This window comes from Hypomesus transpacificus, chromosome 6 (assembly GCF_021917145.1).
Source record: "Hypomesus transpacificus isolate Combined female chromosome 6, fHypTra1, whole genome shotgun sequence".
Taxonomy (NCBI): Eukaryota; Metazoa; Chordata; class Actinopteri; order Osmeriformes; family Osmeridae; genus Hypomesus; species Hypomesus transpacificus.
The window spans coordinates 14,472,955-14,495,630 of NC_061065.1; the positions used below are offsets into that span (position 1 = coordinate 14,472,955).

Here is a 22,676-nt window from a genome sequence, read left to right on the forward strand (position 1 = left end):
TACGCTCGATTGGGCGGAACGCACGCGCACGCACGTGCGAGCGTAGCCTTGATCATGTAGCTGCCGTTCACACGGAACACAGCTCTGTGAAGGCGTCGTCAAAGCGTCCCCGTCCTTCGTGTTTGTGTAGCTGTGTGACACACCACTGTGACACACCCCCCTTCGGAGGGAGAGTGCGGGAGGTAAGCACACCGCAATGTCACAACACGACCTCACCGTGTTCCCATAATGACAAGGCAGCGTAATACCAGGAAATGGGGCCCACTTGTTTGCTTCAGTGTTCCAGGGAAAACGGTGTCAAGGGAGTCAGTGAGGTGAGCGTGGCCGTGGTGTTGGCGGGTTCAGGTGTGCGTGTTCAGGCACACGTGTATCCATATGCAAGGTGACCTTGTGCGCCAAGCAGAGACAGAGAGAGAGAGAGAGAGATTAAAGAGGAGAGGGAGAGAAAGATAAAGGGGAGACGGACCTAAAGAGACAATAGATGAGGTAACCGGATGCTCACTGTGTGCCACCTAGTCGCCTCCATTAGGATGGTGTCACACACACAGAGACACAAGACTTTTGTCTTTCGGTCCCATTGTCCTGTTCATTGTTTTTTTCTGTCCCTGAAACATGACACACACCATGACACACCTGTGGGACACCCAGCCTAGTTACCCCCCCCCCCCCCCCACAACAGGTGTGCTGTGATGGTCTCTGGTGGAGTGGGACTGTGTATTTAGGTGATACACAAATCTTCCCGTGAAACGTCCTAAGCTGCAGATATGACAGGACAAAGCTGTCGCTCCAGTGTGGAAGGGTCTGGAAGCGTAGAGGAAGGTAAACGTCAGAGGTGCATGTGCTTGTGCTCATCTGAAGCTTGTTAGCTGTAGTTTGTGTGAGGCCTTAGAGGTGCAGGGGTCTGCACGAGTTACGCTGGGTTAGTCTGGTTGACTTGGGGTTAGTCTGGTTGACTTGGGGTTAGTCTGGTTGACTTGGGGTTAGTCTGGTTGACTTGGGGTTAGTCTGGTTGACTTGGGGTTGGTCTGGAGGGAGCAGAGCACAGGGTCACCCTCACACTTCAGTGTGTGTGATTAGGAAACTGACGATCCTATTTGTTTTAACCACAAGGAAAGACACACACACAGACATTTGCGCGCGCGCGCACACACAAATTTAGGAAAGTTCAATATCAACCCTGGTCCATGAAAAATCAATAGTTAATTGGCCGTCGACACACACACACACACACCGTTGTCACATCCAGCCACACAACGTGCAGACAGGTCGGTCCGAGTGTTGCATAAGAGTGATGAGATGTGCCGATATAAAAGATAGGAATCGATATGAGAAGCTTGTGTGTTTACTCACTGGTAGAGACATTGATACATGACACTAGTAGCACGCTAATTCACCCACGCTCGAATGGAGCCCCGCTCCAACTCCCGAACACACACGCACACCACTTTGTGGTCACATCTAACAACAAGCGGTAAACAGGTCGTAATACCTCATCTTCCTCATCTCAACTGCTTCATAAACATCCCCTCCTATTCCCTGTGTCCCTCTCTGAGTCACACACGCACCATTTCAGTTCCATTACGCTCCATTAGCCATTAGCCTCATCCAAGCCCCTGTGCCCCAGAAGAGAAGCTTCTTAATTATCTACGCTGAACGAAGATGAAAGAGAAGCAGGTCTTCTCTTTCCGCACAAAGCGGCCCGCTCGTACAAAAGGCCGTGATTGCACGTGCGCACAAGGGGGCAGGCTCGTGATAACGGGGGCCGCCGCTGGAGACGAGCACTGTGGGACACGCGGTTCTTTGGTGTTCGAAAGGGGAGAGGAACAGTGTCACTTGGACAACGCGGAGAGGATGAGTCAAGACTGCTCTGTCAGAACGTCCCACCTAGCAGAGGGGGAGGACGAGCTGGGGCTGTTTGAACTGGAAGCCTCAGGATCAGTTGGCCGGGGTTTCAAGTTCATTAGAAAATGACTTGGAAGAACATGTACATGCATATTGCGGCTATTCTACAGAAAAGGGCATAGTTCATCGGGGTAGCTATAGATTGTGGACGTGAGTGAAGTGAAAGGGTTTGTGTGTCTTGTACCCGGAGCTGATTAGTCATGTAGAATAGACTGAGGAGCCCTTGCTAACAGACACAGAGGGTGGGGGAGTGACATGCAGAAGTCCCAGAGAGACGGAGAGAGGGATGGATGAAGAGGGGGGGGGGGGTTCTGCCATCTGCGTATGACAGACTGGAACTGATACCCCCTCCCTCGCCACACACGCACACACACGAGACACACACATGCACTCTCGCATCGATTCGCACACATGCACACTGTGCGTGTAGTCAGTCATGCTACATGGTGGATGGTTGTCTTTTACAGGCACACGCCCAGACTCACACGGAAACACTGTCTCTCACTCTCTCCCATTCTTTGTTTCTCTCACACATGCATACACACACACACACTCCCAGACGCACACACACACATCTCACTCCCCACAGCAGGTCCTAGTGAGTGGTTGGTTGAGCTGTCAGAGACTGCTGCTGAGACACACACACACACACACACCATATGTGAAACACACATATGAACATGATGACCGGCCATATGCACCTCTATACATAGTTAACTATAAAAGGTCAGCACTTCTAGTGTTTGTGTCTGTTGACGTGCGTGCTATTCGGTTTCCCGATACTCCATACCGTGTGTTTGCACATGTGTTTTGTGTGTGTGTGTAACCCTAGTTCCCCTCTCTCTCTCTCTGTCTCTCTCTGTCTCTCTCTGTCTCTCTCTCTCTTTCTCTCTCTGTCTCTCTCTCTGCCAGAGTGTGACAAGCTGAGAAAGGATGGTTTCAGGAGCTCCCAGTACTACTCCCAGGGCCCCACCTTCGCTGGGCCTGAGCCCCCCCACGGCGCCCTGCAGGACGACGAGGACGACAACGACAAGAAGGTATGACGTGCACACACACACACCCGCACCTGCACACGCGCACACACACACAGACCTTCACCTCTGAGTTTGTTCTTTCCTTCTTTTCACTTCTCTCTACTCCTTTTTTTCTCCCAATAGGAAGATAGATACACAAACACAATTTAGGAACAGTTTTCTGGGGGCCCATAGACAACATGCTACTTGTCTGCCCCCATGTGGTCAAAGATGGAAATGTATTTTCCCAATTAGCGCTTTTTCCCCACCACTTTTCTCTCTTGCTCTCTCTCTCTTCTTTCCTTTTGTCCAGCACTCTCTGTCTCTCTCCCCTTGTTTTTCTCTCTCTTCCTCCTTTCCTCCAGAGCTCATTAGCCTCAGTGTTCCTGTCACGGCTGGCCTACCATGTGTGTAGTGACACTTAGGGCCCGCTGACGTGAATTACCCCGAGGGAAGCGCAGCGCTGCTTGTTAGAACGACCCTGCTGTCGTACTGGTGGCCAACACTTGGTGGAGCTGTGGTCACACCACAGACACAGATACAGCGTGAGGACCTGTTGTGACAGGCGTGTTGGCCTGCAATGACGTTTTCAATTGTCGAGTTAGGAGACCCTGAGGGCTTTAATGGCCTGTCGAGGTCTGTGTTAGTCTTCTCTCCTCTTGTTTCCCTTTCCTGTCTTTCTGTTTTCTTTTTTCCTGTCTCTGCTCTCTTTTTTCTCTCCTTGTTTTCCCCTGTCCTCTGTAACCCCCCTCCCCTCCACACCCGGGTCCTGGAGGGGCCTCTGCTCTAATGAGGGTCTTCATTGTCCCCCCCCCCCCCCCCCCCCCCCCCCCCCCCGGTATTGCAAGAATGTCCACTTCTCTTCCGACCTTTGACCTCATACTATGTGGGGTTGTCACTCACCTTACACCACACCCCACTGCCCACACAGATCACGGTACCACCTAAACTCTGAAGCACTCATGTGCCCCCCTCTCTCTCACACAGACACGCACACGTACACGCACGCACACACACCTACACACACATGGCCCCTGTCTCTGTTGTTGTTCCGTGTCCTCAGGGCAGAGAGGCTAAGCGTGGGTGACAGCAGCTCTCTGTCCCACTGAGGGAACTGGGTTACTGCAACACCAGCGATGGCCCCCCACCGCCCCATCCATCCCATATTCTCCTCTTCTGTCCTCCATCCTCCCCCTGCTCTTGTCACTCGTGTCTCTCTGTTCTCCGTGGTTACGGTGTTGAGGCGTGTTGGGCGATGCAGCCGTAGACAGGTAGGACATGCTGTCTCCTCCGTTTCTGGAAGTTTCTGGAAGGTTTCCTTCAGACACTTCCTGTAGCTGGCAGATCTCTGATGTTCTGGTGATATTGAGTTCACCTTTGCAATTTTCCAAAAGACCAAAAGTATAAGACCTGAGTTTTGGTTAGTAAGAGAATTCTATAGGCTTTAGTCTTTGTTTTACTCATAGAGAAATAAGTGTATTTGTTGTTAAACAAAATACGTTTTGCCGTGCTGGGAAGCTAGTTGACCTCCCAGACTGGAGGATTGTGTGTGTGTTGCCCCTGGCCGTAGAGGGGCCAGGTGTGAGGGAGGCGTTCCGTGGTGATTGTGTTCTTGCAGATCAGTGGCGAGGCGCGTCTTGAAGCATGCTCCGATTGGGAGTTCACTGTGCGTGAACACATTTTGATGCATGAGTGCATCTCTCACCTACACATCTCCCAGCTTCTGAATCACACTCCACCGTCTAGTCTCTCAATCTATTCTCTGTTGACTTTTTGACGCTTCTCTCTCTGTTTCGCTCTCAACCCTTCTGACAGTTGGATTTGAATGTGTGTCCGGTGTCTGTCAATATGTGTATGATTGACCGTGAAACATGTTTACAGCCCCTGTGGCTTTTAAAGGTCAGAGAGAGGCAATAAAATGTGTGTGTGTAATAGTATGTGCACTCTGTTTATAATAAACACGGTGCTGGAGGACATATAAAGGGTTTACCAAGACCCTGTGGGCCCAGGTGCAACACTCCAGCTCTCTCTTTTTCTCTCTCTTTTACTCTCTCTCTCTCTCTCTCTCTCTCTCTCTCTCTCTCTCTCTCTCTCTCTCTCTCTCTCTCTCTCTCTCTCTCTTTCCCTACAAACTCAGGTGTGCTTCGTGCTTTCTCACCCCACATATTTCCCATCTCTCTCTTGTCTCTTTCCCCTCACCTCTGGCTCAACTCTGTCCTCCCTCTCTCCTCTCGCCGACCTCTCACCCCTCTGTCCTCCCTCTCTCCTCCAGTCCACGGCCTCGTCGGCGGAGGACGACAAGTCCCTCTTCTGCATGACGCCTCAGACCGCCCTGGAAGGGGAGGGGCCCGAGGCTGACGGACAGGTGGTGTGGACCAAGGCCCTGCCCCTTCCCACACCCGAGGAGAAGATGAGACAGGTGGCCCAGGCCGTGCCCACAGACATCATCCCCATCAACGTCACAGGTAGGACCCCCCCACCCACCCCCCGGTCCCCCCGGCAACCAACCAGCCATGATATCAGCATGGTTGTCTCTCTGTTGGGTTGAAGATGATCTCGACCAGTTTCGGTGTTCCTACCCTCTCATGAACCCAATCACAGTAGAGAACATCGTAGCGCTCGACTTGCTCTATTTGGGGATACACGTGATCTAGCCTCACTGTCTGTCTTCCCCTTTGTCGCTCTGTGTGTTCGCTCTCCATTTTCCTTCTCTCTCGTCAGTCCCCTCTCTCTCCGTCTGACCTTGCTCCCTACTGTGTGTGTGTGTGCGTGTGCTTGTTTGTGCGTGTGCTAGTATACATGAATAGCAGTGGGGGTGTATGTGTGTGTTCTGAGCATGCCCAGTGCTTCCCGGTGTTAGACAGAGCAGTCAAAGGTCAAGGCAGCTTCATAACTTCATGTCAAACTGCCAGCGCGTTGACAGAGGCTGACACTACCGCAGCAACACACACACACAGACGCACACACACATGCTGAGTGAGAAGTCTGGCCCCAAGCGTGGCTGCCCTGTTGGAGATTCAGTGACAAAATATTCCCAGTAGCAGCACAGCAGCCTCCTGGAGGGGCTGTGTAGAGGCTGTGTGGAGGCTGTGTAGAGGCTGTGTAGAGGCTGTGTAGAGGCTGTGTAGGGGCTGTGTAGAGGCTGTGTGGAGGCTGTGTAGAGGCTGTGTAGAGGCTGTGTACGGGCTGTGTAGGGGCTGTGTAGGGGCTGTGTAGAGGCTGTGTAGAGGCTGTGTAGAGGCTGTGTGGAGGCTGTTTAGGGGCTGTGTAGGGGCTGTGTAGAGGCTGTGTAGGGGCTGTGTAGGGGCTGTTTAGGGGCTGTGTAGAGGCTGTGTACGGGCTGTGTAGGGGCTGTGTGGAGGCTGTGTAGAGGCTGTGTAGAGGCTGTGTAGGGGCTGTGTAGGGGCTGTGTAGAGGCTGTGTAGGGGCTGTGTAGGGGCTGTGTAGGGGCTGTGTAGAGGCTGTGTAGGGGCTGTGTAGGGGCTGTGTAGAGGCTGTGTAGAGGCTGTGTAGGGGCTGTGTAGAGGCTGTGTAGAGGCTGTGTAGGGGCTGTGTAGGGGCTGTGTAGAGGCTGTGTAGAGGCTGTGTAGGGGCTGTGTAGAGGCTGTGTAGAGGCTGTGTAGGGGCTGTGTAGGGGCTGTGTAGAGGCTGTGTAGAGGCTGGCCCAGTGTAGTGTGACGGTGTAATGGAGTGTACTAACGAGGAAACTCGAATGGAACAGGCTAACTGAAGGATGTGTCCGACCAATTAGCAGAGCATGCTTCTTGTCTCCGGCACTCTAATGACTGTAAATGAACATACTGTGTATAAACCCCTGGTCACTGTGTGTCAAATCCAATGCCGTCAAAGTGACGGTGTTGACTGCAACGTTTTTTTCAAAGAATATACTAGAAAGAGCAGTTCCCTAAGATGCCGTGAGGGCGCCAGCAAGGCTAAGAACTTCGGTGTTGTCGTGTGTGTGTGTGTGTGTGTGTGTGCATGTGCGTGTGTGTACCCATCTGCAGTGCCCCGCATGCGTGTGTTTGTGTTTTTCAAGTTTGTCTATTGTTTGTTCCTTCTGTTTCTCTTTCTGATTGATTTGCATGTCAAACCCTTTCTGACGTCTTGTGTGTTTTTTTGCACGCGCCTCTCTTTTTATTTGTCACTAACGGGCTGGTGTTGTTGTTGCCTGTGTTTTCCGCCTGCCTGCTCTCGCCCTCCCGGCCACCAGGGGCAACGTTTGACCGGCAGGCCAGCATCCGCCGCTCCCTTATTAACACTGACACGATCTCCCGCCGGCCCAAGAAGGTCAAACGCAGAAAGACTATTTCAGGGGTGCCCGACAACGTCAACCAGGAACTAGGTATGGAACCACTCCCAGCTGCTCGCTGTCCCATAGATCTGTAGTCATCCAGCCCTCCACCACAGTCCTCATCCCCTGGTTAGAGACAGTCTCACTCATTCCATCTAGCTGCTGAGGGGACTGGTCTTCTGGTAGAATGTCTTGGTAGAATCTGTTCTTTTCCCCTCTTCAAAGAAGTGGAGGCTTCCCTTCATCTGCCATCTTCTTTATAGACTCTGTACGGTCATCTTTCCCTCATTTTAGAATCTCCTTCCAGAATATCTTATATTTTCTAGTACTGCACTTTGCAGTCTGTGGTTGCATCTATCATGGTAGAAAATCCCATTCTCAAGCCAAGTACCTTCATCCACTTCAGAACTCATATTCCCTGGGCCATGCGTCTGTTGTGTGTGTGTGTGTGTTAATATTTAGGGCACGTAAGGTTGCCATCACTAAAGTGCTGAAAATCTAATCCTGAAATTCTTCTGGCAAGCTGTCATCTTTTGGAGATAGTGGAATGGAGTGCACTCGTAGAAGAGAGAAAGTGTTTGTGTGTGTGCGGGGGCCGTTCTCACCCAAACATCAGCATCGGCTCCTCACAGATCTTGTGAAACTGAACACCAAACTCTGGAATACAGAGTGTGAATATGTCTTGCCCCCACCCTACTTGGTTATAGTTTGTTGTTGTCATGGGAGCCCCCTACCCTACCCACATGGTCCCAGTATAATCTCTGACCCTCAAGCCCGACCTCATTGACCTTGGAGCAAATGAGGTCACATAGCTGTGACGTTAGCCAGATGCTAAGCAAAGCTAAATCTGTTAAGTCTCCCTGGGCACAGCAAAGTTTATTTACATATGACGGGGTGGGGGGGTTGGGGGGTTAGGCATGTGCGGTCAGGAGAATGTCATTTCTCTGTAGGATGAGATGAGTAAAGGCGATAGGGACAGAGCTTTGAAGACAGAGCTGGCTGAATGTCTTGATTACCGCTCTGTGGTAATTCCTCTGCTTGCACCAAGGCAGCCTGTGGAGTCGAGACCTGCGGCTTAATCTATTGCGTACAGCTGCAACACTGTCACTCTCCCTTTTAGCGCGGGGTGGTGTGTGAGGAAGAGAGAGTGTGGTGTGTGTGCGTGTGTGTCTTCGGGGGGAGTCCAGGCAACAACAGGCAAGCCAGCACAGATGGGAGACGCATCAGCCATCCTCGCCTATTTTCCAACACATTCTTCACTTTTTGTATTTATGTGACGGTATGTGCTGCGTGTCTTTGGGTGTGTGTGTGTGTGTGTCTGCAGGCTTATGTGTGTGGGACTGCAGGAGAGTCGATGTGTGAGTGTATATGTGTGTGTCCCTGTGTGTGGCAGCAATTGTATATGTGTGGGACTGCAGGAGATTATATAGATGTGTGAGTGTGTATACATACATGTGTGTGTGTGTGTGGCAGCTGCTCGTTGCCTTACCAGCTGCCCGTCCTGGTCCCTGAGGATTGTTCGCTCCTCCGATCAGACGGAACAAGAGCCAGACTAGGAGGGAAGCATAGTGGGGAGTCTGCTCTTTCTCTGTCTCTGTCTCTCTCTATCTCTCTATCTATCTCTATCTCTCTCTCTGGCTCTCTCTTTCTCTGTCTTTCTCTCTGTCTCTCTCTCTCTCTGTCTTTCTTTCTCTGTCTCTCTCTGTCTCTCTGTCTCTTTCTCTCTCCTCCGTTCCTCCCTCCTTCTGCTCCCTAATGAAGACGACCGGCGGTTATTAACGCGTCAGACGGGGCCGCAGCAAATCACATTAATTAGCCTCCCAATAGACACAACTAATCTGATCGACAGCCTGCCAGGAGAGAAACAGAGAGAGAGAGACAGAGAGAGAGGGGATGGGAGGAGAGGAGAGAGGAACAGATAGAGGGTAGCTTGGTTCTTCGTATGGTTAACCATCTCTCTCTCTCCGTCCCCCTGTTCTTCCACAGCGGCGAAAGGGAGAGGCGGCGACCTCCGGCCCCATTCCATGTTCATCCCGGGCCAGTACTCGACGCTGGGACGGGTCGGGAGCGTCAACTCCTCGCTCCGCCGCTCCGACACCCGGGAGTCCGGCTGCCAGACCGAGGAGGTGAAGATCGTCCCTCCGTCCATGCGGAGGATCCGCGCTCAGAGAGGACAGGGCATCGCCGCCCAGATGGCCGGGATTTCCACTTCCTCCTCGACAGGAAATATGTCCATCTCCAGCGGGGACATCTCAGGGGTGCTGGTCCTGCCCCCCCATCTAAGCGGAGATGCCCAGAGGTTTCACAGCCTCCCCCGCCCGGGCGCCCGGGTCTCCTTAAGCGCCGACCCCATCTACAGTAGCACCCCCATCAGGCCGGAGGTCCACGCTGCAGCCCAGAGGCAGATTGGCAAGCTCCAGGTGGACGACACCGTGGTCCATCTGAGGAATGCCCCCAGGACAGGCACTCTTCCCCGGCCACGGTCCCAGGAGGTGAGGGGGTCCCAGACAGGGGAGTGGGGAGGGGGTCCAGCCTGCATGGTGTCCCCCCACGCCGCCTACTCCACCTCCGTTATCCCCAACGCCACCATGACCTGCTCAGCCGAGGTCATCACCCTTCGCCACTCCCCCGGCCAGCCCGCCCAGTCCCCCAGCCCCAGGCCTCTCAGCCTGGCCTCCAACGCTGACTCTCTGGCCACCTGCCCAGTCCTCGCCCCCACCACCCCCAGCGAATCAGGACGCTCCGACAGCAGCGTGCACAGCGCCAGCACCGTTGCGGCCACACCTCCGCCCCCGGCCGACGACCAGTGGATCTACGACACGCCTGAGAACGTGCTCACGCCTCGCCGGCCTTTGACCTCCAGCTGCTCCACCCCCATCAACCACCTGTACAGTAGCTTGGAGCGCTCGTCTCGTACCACCACAACCACCGACTCCAGCTCCCTCTACTCCCAGGACAACGACGGCTACTACACCTCCATGCACCTGGACTCCGGCCTGCGCTCGCGGAACCACGGCAGCGGCCAGGGTCACGGGCTCGCCGGCGGCCGGGCTAGCAGACACAGCATGTACGAGTGCCGCGAGCTAGCCCACCAGGACGAGGGAGGCAGCCTGTACAGCGACCGCTCGCTCTCCCGCAGCATCTCCCTGCGCAAGGCCAAGAAGCCGCCGCTGCCCCCGGCCCGCACCGACTCCCTCAGGCGCAAGCCGGGCGGCAAGAAGCCACTGGGCGCCGTCAGCGCCATTAGCGGAGTTGGCGCGGGAACGAACAGCGCGGTGCTGAACGAGACGCTAATCGCCAGCCTGCAGCAGAGCCTCCAAATGGGGCTCCGGGGGGGGAAGGGCAAGGGAGCGTCCCCCTCGCACAGCCCCTGCAGTGACTACGACGACCCCTGGGTGCTCCGCCCGCGGAGCCAGAGCAGCGTGAGCGTGGCCAGCTCGGCAGCCTCGCTAGCGTTTAACGCGAACGGGGCCGCGGTGGCTAGCGTCTACTCCCTCTGCCACGTGACGCCAGCCCAGAGCGACACAAGCAGCCTGCGCTCCGACTACGCCGAGTCCTGGATGTACTACATGGACTACCCCCGCAACCATGGAGAGCAGGGGCCGCACTCCCCCTCCAGGCACGCGTCCGCGGCGGCAAACAGCGCCCACCCGGGGGCTCTTCAGAACGGAGGCGTGGGGCTCCACAACCACAGCAGCAGCCAGGGCTCAGCCGCTCCAGGCCAGGAGGGAGGGGTGGCGGTCAAGCCCAAAACCGCCACCTCGTCCCCGGACCGGGTTCACAGGCTGACCTCGCCCTCCAGCGGCTACTCCAGCCAGTCCAACACCCCCACAGCAGGCACGCCCGTGCCCTCCTTCATGAGGTCCACGTCCCCGTCCGGCGGGCGGCCCAAGCCCAAAGTGCCTGAGCGCAAGTCCTCGCTCCTCTCCTCCGTGTCCATCTCCTCCTCCTCCACCTCGCTCTCCTCCAACGCCTCCGACTCTCTCAAGAGCCCCGGCCCGGCCCCCCCACCCCCTCCGCCCCTGCCACTCTCCTCCGCACCCCAGACCCCCATCTCCACGCCCCCCCCTTTCCCCCCCCCTCTCCCCCCTTACTGTAGCCCCGGCTCCCCCCCTCTGCCCCCCGCGCCTCCGCTGCCCACGACCCCCGAAGGCACCCCGATGAGCCCCCCTCCCTACTCCACGTCTCCAGACTTCCCTCCCCCTCCCCCCCCAGAGTCCCTTGTGCGCCCGAGCATCTCCTTCAATGGCTGTCCCCCCAACCAGCCCCCGCCACCGCCTCCCTTCCCCTCCCTGGCCCTGTGCCCTCCTCCCCCTCCTCCCCTGGCCCCAGCTCCAGCTGCACCCACCGCCACCCCCTTCAGCCTGAAAGCAGCGAAGGATGCTCTCAGACCTGCCAGACCGGCCAGCCCCGCCGGCGCCACCAGCCCCGTCAAGGAGGCCGGCCAGCCCTCCAAGCCCCTGGTCACCCCCTTCGCCCTTCAGAGTGTCCAGCTGCGCTCAGTCAGGAAGCCAGAGCAGCTGGTCAGCAGCCCAGATCAGCCCAGCGCTGAGGGGGCAGGAGGGGAGAACATCTGGACCCAAAAGCCCCCGACTCCAGAGAAGTGTAGGAGGCCACAGCTGCCCTCTGTCCTCCCCCTGCTCAACTGTTCTTCTCCAGAAGAAAACACCCACAGGTCGGTGTCCGCGTCTCCTGTCACGGAGCTCTTTGAGGAGCTGTCCCTGAACCGCAGTAACACCGAGGTGCAGCCAGAGGACGCTACCCTCAATGGTAAACACCAGGAACCCAGTCACTGCCTCTCAAATGGCACGAGCGACGACCAGGACAGCCAGCAGCCCCGTTTCCAGAGCCCTCCGGAGACCCCCAAAAGCTCCCCGGCAAAACAGAAGCCCCCCGCCATCTCCAAGAAACCCAAATTCTCCCCGCTTGGCCCCCTACTGGCTCCCCAGCCTGTTCCTAAGGAGAGTCCCATTGACACCCCCAGCACAGGAAGCCTTCTGGAGGGGACCCGCACCCCTTCTCCCATAATAGGGGACCAGGTAGATGCTGGAGAGAGACAAAAAGAGGAAAAAACAAAGGGAAGTGAGGCAGGGGAAAGGGTGGAGGAGGAGGAGGAGGAGGAAGAGGAGGAAGACAATGAGAAAGAGGAGGATCAAACCTCTGGGAGTTCAGAGGCTCTGACAGAGAACAGTGATCCTACGGAGCCGCAGGAAGAGTCCCAGTCCCAGGACTTCCTTCCCCAGGAGACGAGCTCCGACCAGGGGCATGGAGACGACACAAATGCTGGAGGGGAGGAGGAGGAGGAGAGGGAGGAGGACGAGGAGGAGGACGAGGACTGCGCCAGCAGCACCACAGGGTCGGTCAGCTCCAAGGATGATGACAACGGTAAGTGTTCACTCTCATGTTAAAGTTCATTTTTAGAAAATAACTGTTGTCTCCCGATGTTAAATACGCGAAAAACACACATTTTAAATTGACGTTTGGGGAATGCCACACGTGTCACATCCTCTAAAGTTCTAGTTTAAAACCCTCCTCATCCTCCACGACTGACAGCGAGAGCCGATGGCTGTTTGGCTGTTGGCTGTGTGGACACTGAGCTAGCTCGGTATGTGGGTTGCTGGGGTATTTGTCACAGTGGTTGAGACGAGAGCTGTGCTTTAAAGCTCCGAGCCATCGCTGAGGTTGAACCCCGCTCTTCTGTTACCTCCTTCATCTCGGCCTTTCTTTAAATCCGTACTTCGGCTTGTACAAAGGGGCAGTTATTGGGGACACACACCCCCCCATTTCCTTGATCCTACCCTAGAGAGCCGTCTGTATCGGGATCTGAAAGACTTCTTTTAGACTGTTGAGAGGCGGAGAAGGGTTTAGAGACACGCTGCAAATTGCAGCGTCTGATATGATCTCAAAGTTGAGGCTTTTCCTTCAGAAAGAAATGCCTGAGGGGTAGACAACAAGCACGTCTATTCTCTTCAAATGGACGGTTGTTGTGCCGGCCATTAGATCTAATTTAGATTTGGCCTTAGGTGCGAGGCATCCGGCGTGTAGAGATGGAGGACATTTTCTGTTGGGGTTTTCTGTTTGTGAAGCTTGGCGTAGCCTCGTCTTTAGCATGCTAATCGCGAGACCTATACACTTCGCACACCCAGTGCTAATGAAACGTTAGCCTGTGGTCGACTGTAGAGTGTCATTGAGAGACCCTGGAGCTCACACCGGCCTCCTCCTCCTCTGGGTGGAAGGGCTTAGTGAGGGACACCACTGCGGCAGCCGCTTGGATTTATCCTCTCTCTACCTCCCTGTCTGTCTCGCCCTCTCTCTCTCGCCCTCTCTCTCTTGCTCGCTCTCTCACTCGCTCTCTCACTCACTTACTATACAGCTGTCCATCCTCTCCCTCCCAAGCACTCTCATCGCTCTCCACCTTTCTTACTGGCCTGCTTTTCCGTCGGTCTCTCTCATTCTCTCTCTCCGCTTCTCTCTCTCTCTCTCTCCCCCTTCTTTATTTTACCTTATCCTGGCTACCTTATCCAATTCATCCTGATTTCCAAGGATCTATTTTTCTCCTCCACTTTGCTCTTCCTCCATCTATCACTCGCTCTCACCCTCCCTGTCCCATCCTTTACTACTTTTCTCTCCCTCGCTGTTTCTCACTGTCCTGCCCTCCTTACTTCCCTTCCTCTGTCTCTCCCTCCCTCCCTCTCTCCCTCTCTGAGGTAAGGGAGGGGGCAGCAGACCCGAGGGAGGCCTGTTCAGGGGAGGGGCGGGGGAGAGGGGGAGGGGCCCACTGTCTCATAGGGGAGGGGAGAAGAGATGGGGGGAGGGGAGGGAGGGAAAGAGGGAGGAGGGGGGGGAGCGTAACGTGAGATCGCCTGCAGCGGCTCAGGCACTCCGAGTGCTGACATGAGCGAGGGAGGAGGAGGAGAGACGCTGAACGAGAGGAGAGATGGATTTAGAAAGGAGAGAGAGAATGTAAGGAGAGCAGACCAGCGCCACTTCCAAACATCCTTCCATCTCATAGGCTGCTGCCGCTGGATAACTGACCGCCACTTTGTGTGTGATCTCTGTGTTTGTATGTGTGTGTGTATTGCTTGTTCCACTGTTGCTGTTTGTTTTTGTGTGTGTGTGTGGAGGACACGCGTGTGGACATCCGTGTTTTTCTTTTCCGGGTGAGATAACGGAGCGAGCGTGTATGCACGTCTTAATTCTCTTGTGTGTGTGTTTTGAAGATGTACCTGTTTTAACACATCCTCTTTCTATCTCAGGTGAAGTGTTTGACCCCAGGACGGCTGACTCTCCACTGGCCCCCACCACGAACGGGGTCCGCCCGGGGGACATGGTGACCCCCACACGCCCGCGCACCACTGAGGACCTCTTTGCTGCCATCCACAGGTACAGAGGCACCTCTCTAGCTCTTTATCCGTGCCCTCTTCACCCTGTCAGCCCCCCCCCCCCCTCATGCTCTCTCCATCTCTCTCCTCTTCACCCCACCCTCCTTCTCAACAGTATCCTGTTTATCATTCCCTCTCTCTCTCAGTCTCTCTCTCTCTAACCATCTTTCATCCGAAAACGACAACACCGCCATCCTTAACACCCACAGCTCCTTCTCTCCATCTTACCGCTCTCCTCAGCCCGTCGCTCCTCCCCCACCCCTTCCCTCCCCCCCACCCCCTCCTCCCCTCCATCTCCCAGTCATAACTTTAGCCGGGGCTGTCCCATCTCGTAGCAAGCCCATCCGTCACGCGTCCGCTCTCTGGCGGCTCCGAGTGCTCCGGAGGCAGAGTAGCTTGCCCTGTTCCGTGTCCGTCATCCCGGGAGCGGCGGCGGCTGGGGACCGGCTGGGAGGATGATGAGCCCAGCGGAGATGGGGAGAAGTTGCGCGCCGCTGGTTTAGTCCCTGGTGGGAGCGCCGCTAGCTTAGGAGCTGTAGCGTATCTTAGTGGGTGAAAAGGCTGTTGCTTCATTCATTATTCATGCGGTCGACACCCCCCTGGTCCTCATCTAGGTTAGAGGCTGACGGAGAGAACGTGTTCTCTTTTCTCTCTTGGTCTCCCTTTTGCTCCAAAGTGTGGGGCTCTCTATCTCTTATCTCTCTCTTACCTCAGGTCTCTCACTCTTTCGTGCTCTCTTTTGCTCTCTGTTTCTTCTCTCTCCTACATCTCTCTCTCTCTCTCCTGTACACTCTTCCAGTCTGCCCATGCTCTCTACGGTCTCATACATGATGTACATGTTCAAAAGGAACACACGTATATCACTCAAGCTACCAGCCTCTGTGTGTGTACGTGTGTGTGCGCGTGTGCTCATCCAGGTCACGTGCCGTGGAGTTTTCCAGAGTGTCACAGGATTTCATTCCAGGGGATTTGATTTCTTCTGGCTTTGTGCGTGTGTCTGTATGTATGTATGTATGTATGTATGTATGTATGTATGTGTGTGTGTGTGTGTGTGTGTGTGTGTGTGTGTGTGTGTGTGTGTGTGTGTGTGTGTGTGTATGTGTGTATGTGTGTATGTGTGTATGTGTGTATGTGTGTATGTGTGTATGTATGTATGTATGTATGTATGTATGTATGTATGTATGCGTGTCGAGGCTCCTCCATGTAATACAGCAAACTGACAGAGGAGTTAGTCCTCACTCAAGCGGGGTTTGTCCTGAGAAACAAAGGGCTGGAAAGGAGACAGGAGAGGAGACTAGGGAGAGAAGACAGGATAGTAGACTGGAGAGGGAAGACAGGATAGTAGACTGGAGTAGACTGGACAGTAGACTAGGAAAGAAGACAGGATAGTAGACTGGACAGTAGACTAGAGAGAGAGAAGACAGGATAGTAGACTGGAGTAGACTGGACAGTAGACTAGAGGATGCAGGATAGTAGACTGGAGTAGACTGGACAGTAGACTAGAGGATTCAGGATAGTAGACTGGAGTAGACTGGACAGTAGACTAGAGGATGCAGGATAGTAGACTGGAGTAGACTGGACAGTAGACTAGAGGATGCAGGATAGTAGACTGGAGTAGACTGGACAGTAGACTAGAGGATGCAGGATAGTAGACTGGAGTAGACTGGACAGTAGACTAGAGGATGCAGGATAGTAGACTGGAGTAGACTGGACAGTAGACTAGAGAGAGAGGAAGCAGGATAGTAGGGTGGAGTAGACTGGACAGTAGACTAGAGGATGCAGGATAGTAGACTGGAGTAGACTGGACAGTAGACTAGAGGATGCAGGATAGTAGACTGGACTAGACTGGACAGTAGACTAGAGGATGCAGGATAGTAGACTGGAGTAGACTGGACAGTAGACTAGAGGATGCAGGATAGTAGACTGGAGTAGACTGGACAGTAGACTAGAGGATGCAGGATAGTAGACTGGAGTAGACTGGACAGTAGACTAGAGGATGCAGGATAGTAGACTGGAGTAGACTGGACAGTAGACTAGAGGATGCAGGATAGTAGACTGGAGTAGACTGGACAGTAGACTAGAGGATGCAGGATAGTAGACTGGAGTAGACTGGACAGTAGACTAGAGGATGCAGGATAGTAGACTGGAGTAGACTGGACAGTAGACTAGAGAGAGAGAAGACAGGATAGTAGACTGGAGTAGACTGGACAGTAGACTAGAGGATGCAGGATAGTAGATAAACACAGCCTGATCCCCTGCTGCTGCTTCTAAGAGGAGGTAAATCCAACTGTGTTTGTCTTCTTATCCTCTCACTCTCTCCCTGTAGTTCTCTCTCTTTCCACTCTCTCCATCACGCACAAACACAAACAGAGAGAGAGAGAGAGAAATGGAGGACGAGAGCACGATTAAAACCTGAATGAATTGTTTTCCCAATCCCAGCGGGATTTGAGCTGGCTTGAAGGATTTGGACAAAACAGAATCAATGCAGCCCTGAAAACCTAATGGCAGACTTGTGCGTTCAGTTTTTTCTCGCGGGCACACTGGATCTACATCTTCTCTTTCGTCATCTCTCTTTCCCCTTACCCTCTAAACTGACTAGAGAGAGCTCCTGTGAAAAGTTCCTTCCCCATGTTTGGGGTTGTTTGTGTGCAGTTCAGAGGCTGGGGCAGCATCAATCATGCCACTCTGCTGTGTCTCTGCTGCTGCCTCCATAGCCCAGCGTAGTCAGGTGTGAGGCAGGGAGGCGTTGCGTAATCCGCTGCCTCTCTAACCTGGGGGCTGATGTGCTGCAGGAGATCCCGGGGGACTGTGGCTCTACGCCCGTGTCAAGGTCAGATTTAGGTTTCCGGATGCAGGCTTTCCACTGGCCGTTTCCACTCTCATGTTCTACTGTATCACACACGTTTTGTTTTGGGGTCCACTGAATATGAAGCTGCTCCCGTAGCTGTGGCCCCTCGTCACCCCTGTCCGTCCATCTTCACCCCCTCTCCTTTCATGGGTGTTGTGGTGTCTGTGTCCTCTGTTTGAAGAGAATGGGTTTAAACCTCTTAATTCTGGATCTGATCGGGGGGGATTAAATACTGGGTCTCCCCCCCCCCCACACCTCCTTCACCCTTCCTCTCCCTTTTCCAACAATTCCCTTTTATCATGTCTACCCCCCCACCCTTCCCCTTCGCTCCTCCTCCTCCTGTTCCTCCTCCTCCCTGGTAGCAGGGGTACGCAGGGCGAGAGCACCCCCTGTTTAGAGAGGTGCGCAGTGGGCAAGTAGCCCGTCGCTGTGATTAGCCAGACCTGTGGTGAAGCTGGCTTCAGATTAACGTCCTAATCCAGCAGCACAACCACTGGACTAGATTAATGATGCTGTTTTCCCCCCTGCGCTAATCCCATGCCTCCTGCTAGTCGCGGTTTAAGCACAATGCTTACTACAGGGATGGCTAAGCAGCCCTCAAACTGGCTTGTATGTGTTCGTTACAAGGCGGGCTTCGAGAGCTCCCCCTGTTGTTGAGGATGCTGAAGTGTCTGGTGATTAAAAAGGCTTTGGGCACTTTTCCCAGTTTGTGCTGTTGATTAATTCCATTGTGCCCACCTCAAAGGGTTCCCTCACAGCTGCAGCGTCAGCCGTTTCTCTAAAGTTATTGCCGTTATATTAAAGATAAAAAAGCACTTCCCCACTACAGCCCCTCCCTCAACGATCTTCCCCCATCACTCATTCCGTCAACTGTTTTTCCCTGCTTCTGTGTGGCTTTTGCCGGTGTTGCATTCTGGGATTGTTGGCGGGGGTGCAGGGGGCATTGTTGACACTTGCCTAAATTGGGACACGGTTCAAATACCACATTTTACATTTCAAAATAAAATATGAAATCAATGGGCTGAGCCAAGGCTGGTGTTGACCTGTTACAAGGGTCCAAGAATGTGGAGCAGCCAAGCAATTTGGTCAATGAGAGAATAATTGCAACCATGAATGATTGCAATTATGAAAGCCTCGCTCTACCCTCTCTCCTACCCTGCCTTCTACAAGACTCTTTCATCATTTCTCTCCCCGTCAGCTCTCTTATGTCAGCATAACTAATCCTGCTCGGATAACTCTGGTAACTCCTTAATTGTCTCCTCAAGCACCATGCTAACCTGCTCTCTCTCCATCCGCAGGTCCAAAAGGAAGGTTTTGGGTCGTAAGGAGTCGTCAGAGGACGACAAGTCCCAGGGCCACAGCCCGTCGCCCCCCGTCACCCCCACGGGGATGACCTCCCCCAGCCTGGCGGCCTCCCTCCCCCGCCCGTCGGGCTCCATCCAGAGGAACCTGCGCAAGTCGGCCACCAGCAGCGACACGTTCAAGGCCCTGCTCCTGAAGAAGGGCAGCCGCTCCGAGACCAGCTTCCGCATGTCCGCCGCCGAGATGCTGCGCTCCACCGACCCCCGCTTCCAGCGCACGCGCTCCGAGTCCTCTCTGGACCCGCCCTCCTCGCCCACCGGCCCGCTCAGCCCCTGCTCCTCGCCGGGCCACGGCAAAAGGGCCGCGGAGGAGTGGAACCGCGGCGAGGGCCTCGCCCTCTCCGCGCCCTCGTCCCCTTCCTCGCCCATGTCCTTCGGCGGGATGAGGTACGGACGCTCGCGCACGCCGCCCTCTGCCGCCAGCAGCAAGTACAACGCCCGCAACCGCCTCCTCAGCAGCCCCATGACGGTGATCTGCGAGCGCGAGGGCGAGCTGGCCGAGAGCGAGTACGCAGACAGTCCGGCCTGCCGGCTCAGCCCCCTGCTGCACAACTCCTACAACGGCACTTTATCGGAGGAGGGCAGCAGTTAGAGGGCAGGCCCACCGCCGCCCCACATCTGGGGATCTGAACTCATTCGCTGTCGAGTGGGAGGGGGAGGAGCCGAAAGCGGGGGGGGCCTCTCCTCAGACTGTGAAGCCCTTGCGCCCGCCCCGCCTGGTTCCAAGTCCAGTTGGGTTCTGGACCCGTGGACGCAGACCTTGGAGGCTCGGGAGCCCTCAGAAACTGGGCCGGGGCTGGACTCAAGTCTGAAGTGGAGGCCAGTTCACCTGCAGCTTTTTTCCACTACTTTTTCTTTCCGTTGGGGTCTCTACAATTTCATTTCTGCTTCTTTTCGTCACTCTTTTGTGTTACAAACAGTAATCGTAGACCTTCTCCAAAGCCTGGGGTTCTTGGTTTGTTTTCACCTTTTGATTTTGTTCTCCTGTTAGAGATGTGGTGGTTCTGCTGAGTGAATGCAGGTGGTCCTTTAGGTTTTAGAAGGTTTCTCCAAGGACTGGGACAAAGCGAAAGTGAAATGAAGGACTTTTATTTTTTCGCTGCAGTGGTGCTCCTAGCTTGGCAGTCTGACAGAGTGGTCAGTTATTTGAAAGTGTACTAAGGGGCTTGCTGTAAAAAAAAGCCTTGTAGTTCTGCTCATTGCTTCTCTCTGCTTAGTTCTAGAGTGTTCTAGAACACCGTGGCTTGCCAGTCTACTGTAGAAGGTAGAAGATTTTAAAAAACACTGGGCGGAACGCAATGGTACATCAGCAAGGGTTCCAGGAAACTGCTCCAGCTACAGTCCTCATCAGGTTTCAAAACGTTGAAGTTAGTGGTTAAGTTTGCAGGTCTGCAGTTCTTCAGTGGTCAAGGGAAAGTGCAGAGGGGCTAAGAGTGGCAGTGGGGGTGGACAGGTGAAGGCATACAAGGACAGGCCTACATTGACATAGACAAACGTTGCATTTTCAGTGAAGGTTTGGAAGACCTTTGGTGTTTGAATTTTTAGTTTGTAGATTTTGCACTGTCTATTTGTGTTTTTCTTTCTCTGTTTGTTGTGATATTTTAAAAACCACGTGTTAGAAATTGTTTTATTAAGGCTGTCTTAAGTCAACCATTTGGAAATTAAGAAGGAATCTTAAAAAGTAAACAGAAAATATATTTGTTTATTTGCTGTCCTGTTTTGTTTGTGATCATTGTGGTTACCAAAGAATTTAACCATTAAATGTAGCCTGATATCCTGAAATGGACACAATCTTGAATGTGTGATTTATTTTTGACAATATTTAGTCGTTTGGAGAGGTGACCTATTAGATCTTTTATCTAGGGTTAAGGATCACACAGTTACCATCATCATGTTGACCTTTCTACCTATTTCCTTTTCCTCTGCAATTTAATATGGTTCTTTGTGTAAATACATGGTTATGTTTTGACTTGTTTTCAAAAACCTGTACGTATTCATTTTTAGAACCCTTGTCGAGGGAGGGGTTTCTTTTTGTAAGCTATTTATTTCCGATTAGTGTGACTGCGACAGTGATGGCCCCTTGGTGTAGCCAATCGGTGGTGAGACGGGGGGCGGGATTGAGGAGATTGTTGGCTGAGAGGGGACTGGAGAGCCCTCTCTTCCCCACTCCGTGGTCTGTTCCCCACAGTTACAAAAGGACAGGTTTACCAATACCAACTCTAATTTGCAACCTTTCCAAACTCATGTTGAACAAAAAGGTAACAACAAAATAAATAATAAAAAAAACGTACGTCACAACACAAATGTCATGTTTTTACTTGTCCACGTATTAAAGTTGTTGAAATCCTACTGTGTTGCCTCGACTCCTAGTCAGTCTGGTGCTGTGTGCTCCAAGAGGAGGCGACAGGCGGGAGACTCATAACCTTCTAACAGCCGTAATGGCCCCTGTTTAATCACCTGTGACCAGAGTGTGTCCTGGGCAACTCCGACCCAGCCATGATGGACTGCCACCCCCCCCCAGCCCCACATGACAGGCCTTCACAACATCTCAATCCCAGCAAGTTGAAGAAGAGAGCGAGGTACAAAATCTGGGTAGGTGGAGGAGTGGATAAACAGGTGTGTGTGTGTGTGTGTGTGTGTGTGTGTGTGTATACGGAGGCGTATGCACACTGCTGATCGTCTTGTGGATGTCTGCGTTATAAAACACGGTGATATTTAAGCACTGTGCCTCTTGTCTGGTATCTCTCTCTCTCTCGCTCCCTTGCTCCTCCTCTGATTCACGGCCATCTGCCAGCCCGCCGCACCAAATCACCGCCTCATTAGTGCCGTAGCCATGGCGCCCACACTCGTCCATCATCCTGGGAGCTCTGGAGGCCATCGGTCACACCTCTCCCTCCTCTCCTCCAGCCTCTCCCTCCTCCCTCTCCCTCCTCCCTCTCCCTCCTCTCCCTCCTCCCTCCTCCCTCCTCCCTCCTCCCTCCTCCCTCCTCCCTCCTCCCTCTCCCTCCTCCCTCCTCCCTCCTCCCTCCTCCCTCCTCCCTCTCCCTCCTCCCTCCTCCCTCCTCCCTCCTCCCTCTCCCTCCTCCCTCCTCCCTCCTCCCTCCTCCCTCCTCCCTCCTCCCTCCTCCCTCCTCCCTCTCCCTCCTCCCTCCTCCCTCTCCCTCCTCCCTCCTCCCCTCCTCCCTCCTCCCCTCCTCCCTCCTCTCCCAACAGGGTCATCACTTGTGTCCGTCTCAGGAGTCTGGATGTCCGATTAGCAACACTGCATCATCTGACATCCCATAATATCCAACTGGTGGCGACTGCAAGCTGAACCTCTATGCGCCCGTGTAGAAAATACAGCTTTATCTGAACTGTCTATACCTACAATGACGATGTCGAAACATCACACCACAGTATCTGACCTCTTCATGTGTCATCACTGATGGATTTAGTTTTCAGCCTGTTCAGCGTTGACTCGAGCCTTGAGAACTCCCAGGTACAGCCCATGACCGGTGCATTCCCAAAGAGGAAGACATGTCTTCCCGCCTCTCTGTCATCCATCAATAGTTTTTCAATATTTTCAAGTCACGCCATCGCCTATGATTCACTGTAAGCTCCGTTTACCGGCTCATATATTCAACCGTGGGGATCAATCTCTGCCTTGTTATTCCAGACAACCCACTCTACATATCACACACACGACACATCAATCAATATACCACCTCCTACCCATAATCACCGCATATAGGCCCCCTCCCCCGCTGGTCCTTCACTGTCCCTGTGCTTGGAGACAAACCCCCCCACCCACGCAGCACCGGGAAGAGAACACGCAGCACTGCCTTGGCTTGTTATGAGTGTGATGAAAATGTACTTGATGTCGAAGTGGAGGAGCTTGGC

The 22,676-nt window shown here is 53.9% G+C and overlaps 1 protein-coding gene across 7 annotated transcripts in view; it reads left to right on the forward strand.

The window, feature by feature from the left end:
* Positions 1–20,590, forward strand: part of nhsl1b (NHS-like 1b) — a 75,558-nt gene extending 54,968 nt beyond the window's left edge. For 5 of the 7 annotated variants that reach the window (XM_047022295.1, XM_047022296.1, XM_047022301.1 and 2 more), the window contains exons 3-8: positions 2,815–2,939; positions 5,188–5,380; positions 7,126–7,257; positions 9,193–12,591; positions 14,463–14,589; positions 18,735–20,590. In XM_047022295.1, coding sequence (XP_046878251.1) covers positions 2,815–2,939; positions 5,188–5,380; positions 7,126–7,257; positions 9,193–12,591; positions 14,463–14,589; positions 18,735–19,389 — 4,631 coding nt within the window. In that variant the 3' untranslated portion in view covers positions 19,390–20,590. The remainder of the gene's footprint in view (positions 1–2,814; positions 2,940–5,187; positions 5,381–7,125; positions 7,258–9,192; positions 12,592–14,462; positions 14,590–18,734) is intronic. The other 2 variants (XM_047022297.1, XM_047022298.1) reach the window with 1 other exon arrangement.
* Positions 20,591–22,676: the final 2,086 nt, after the last annotated feature.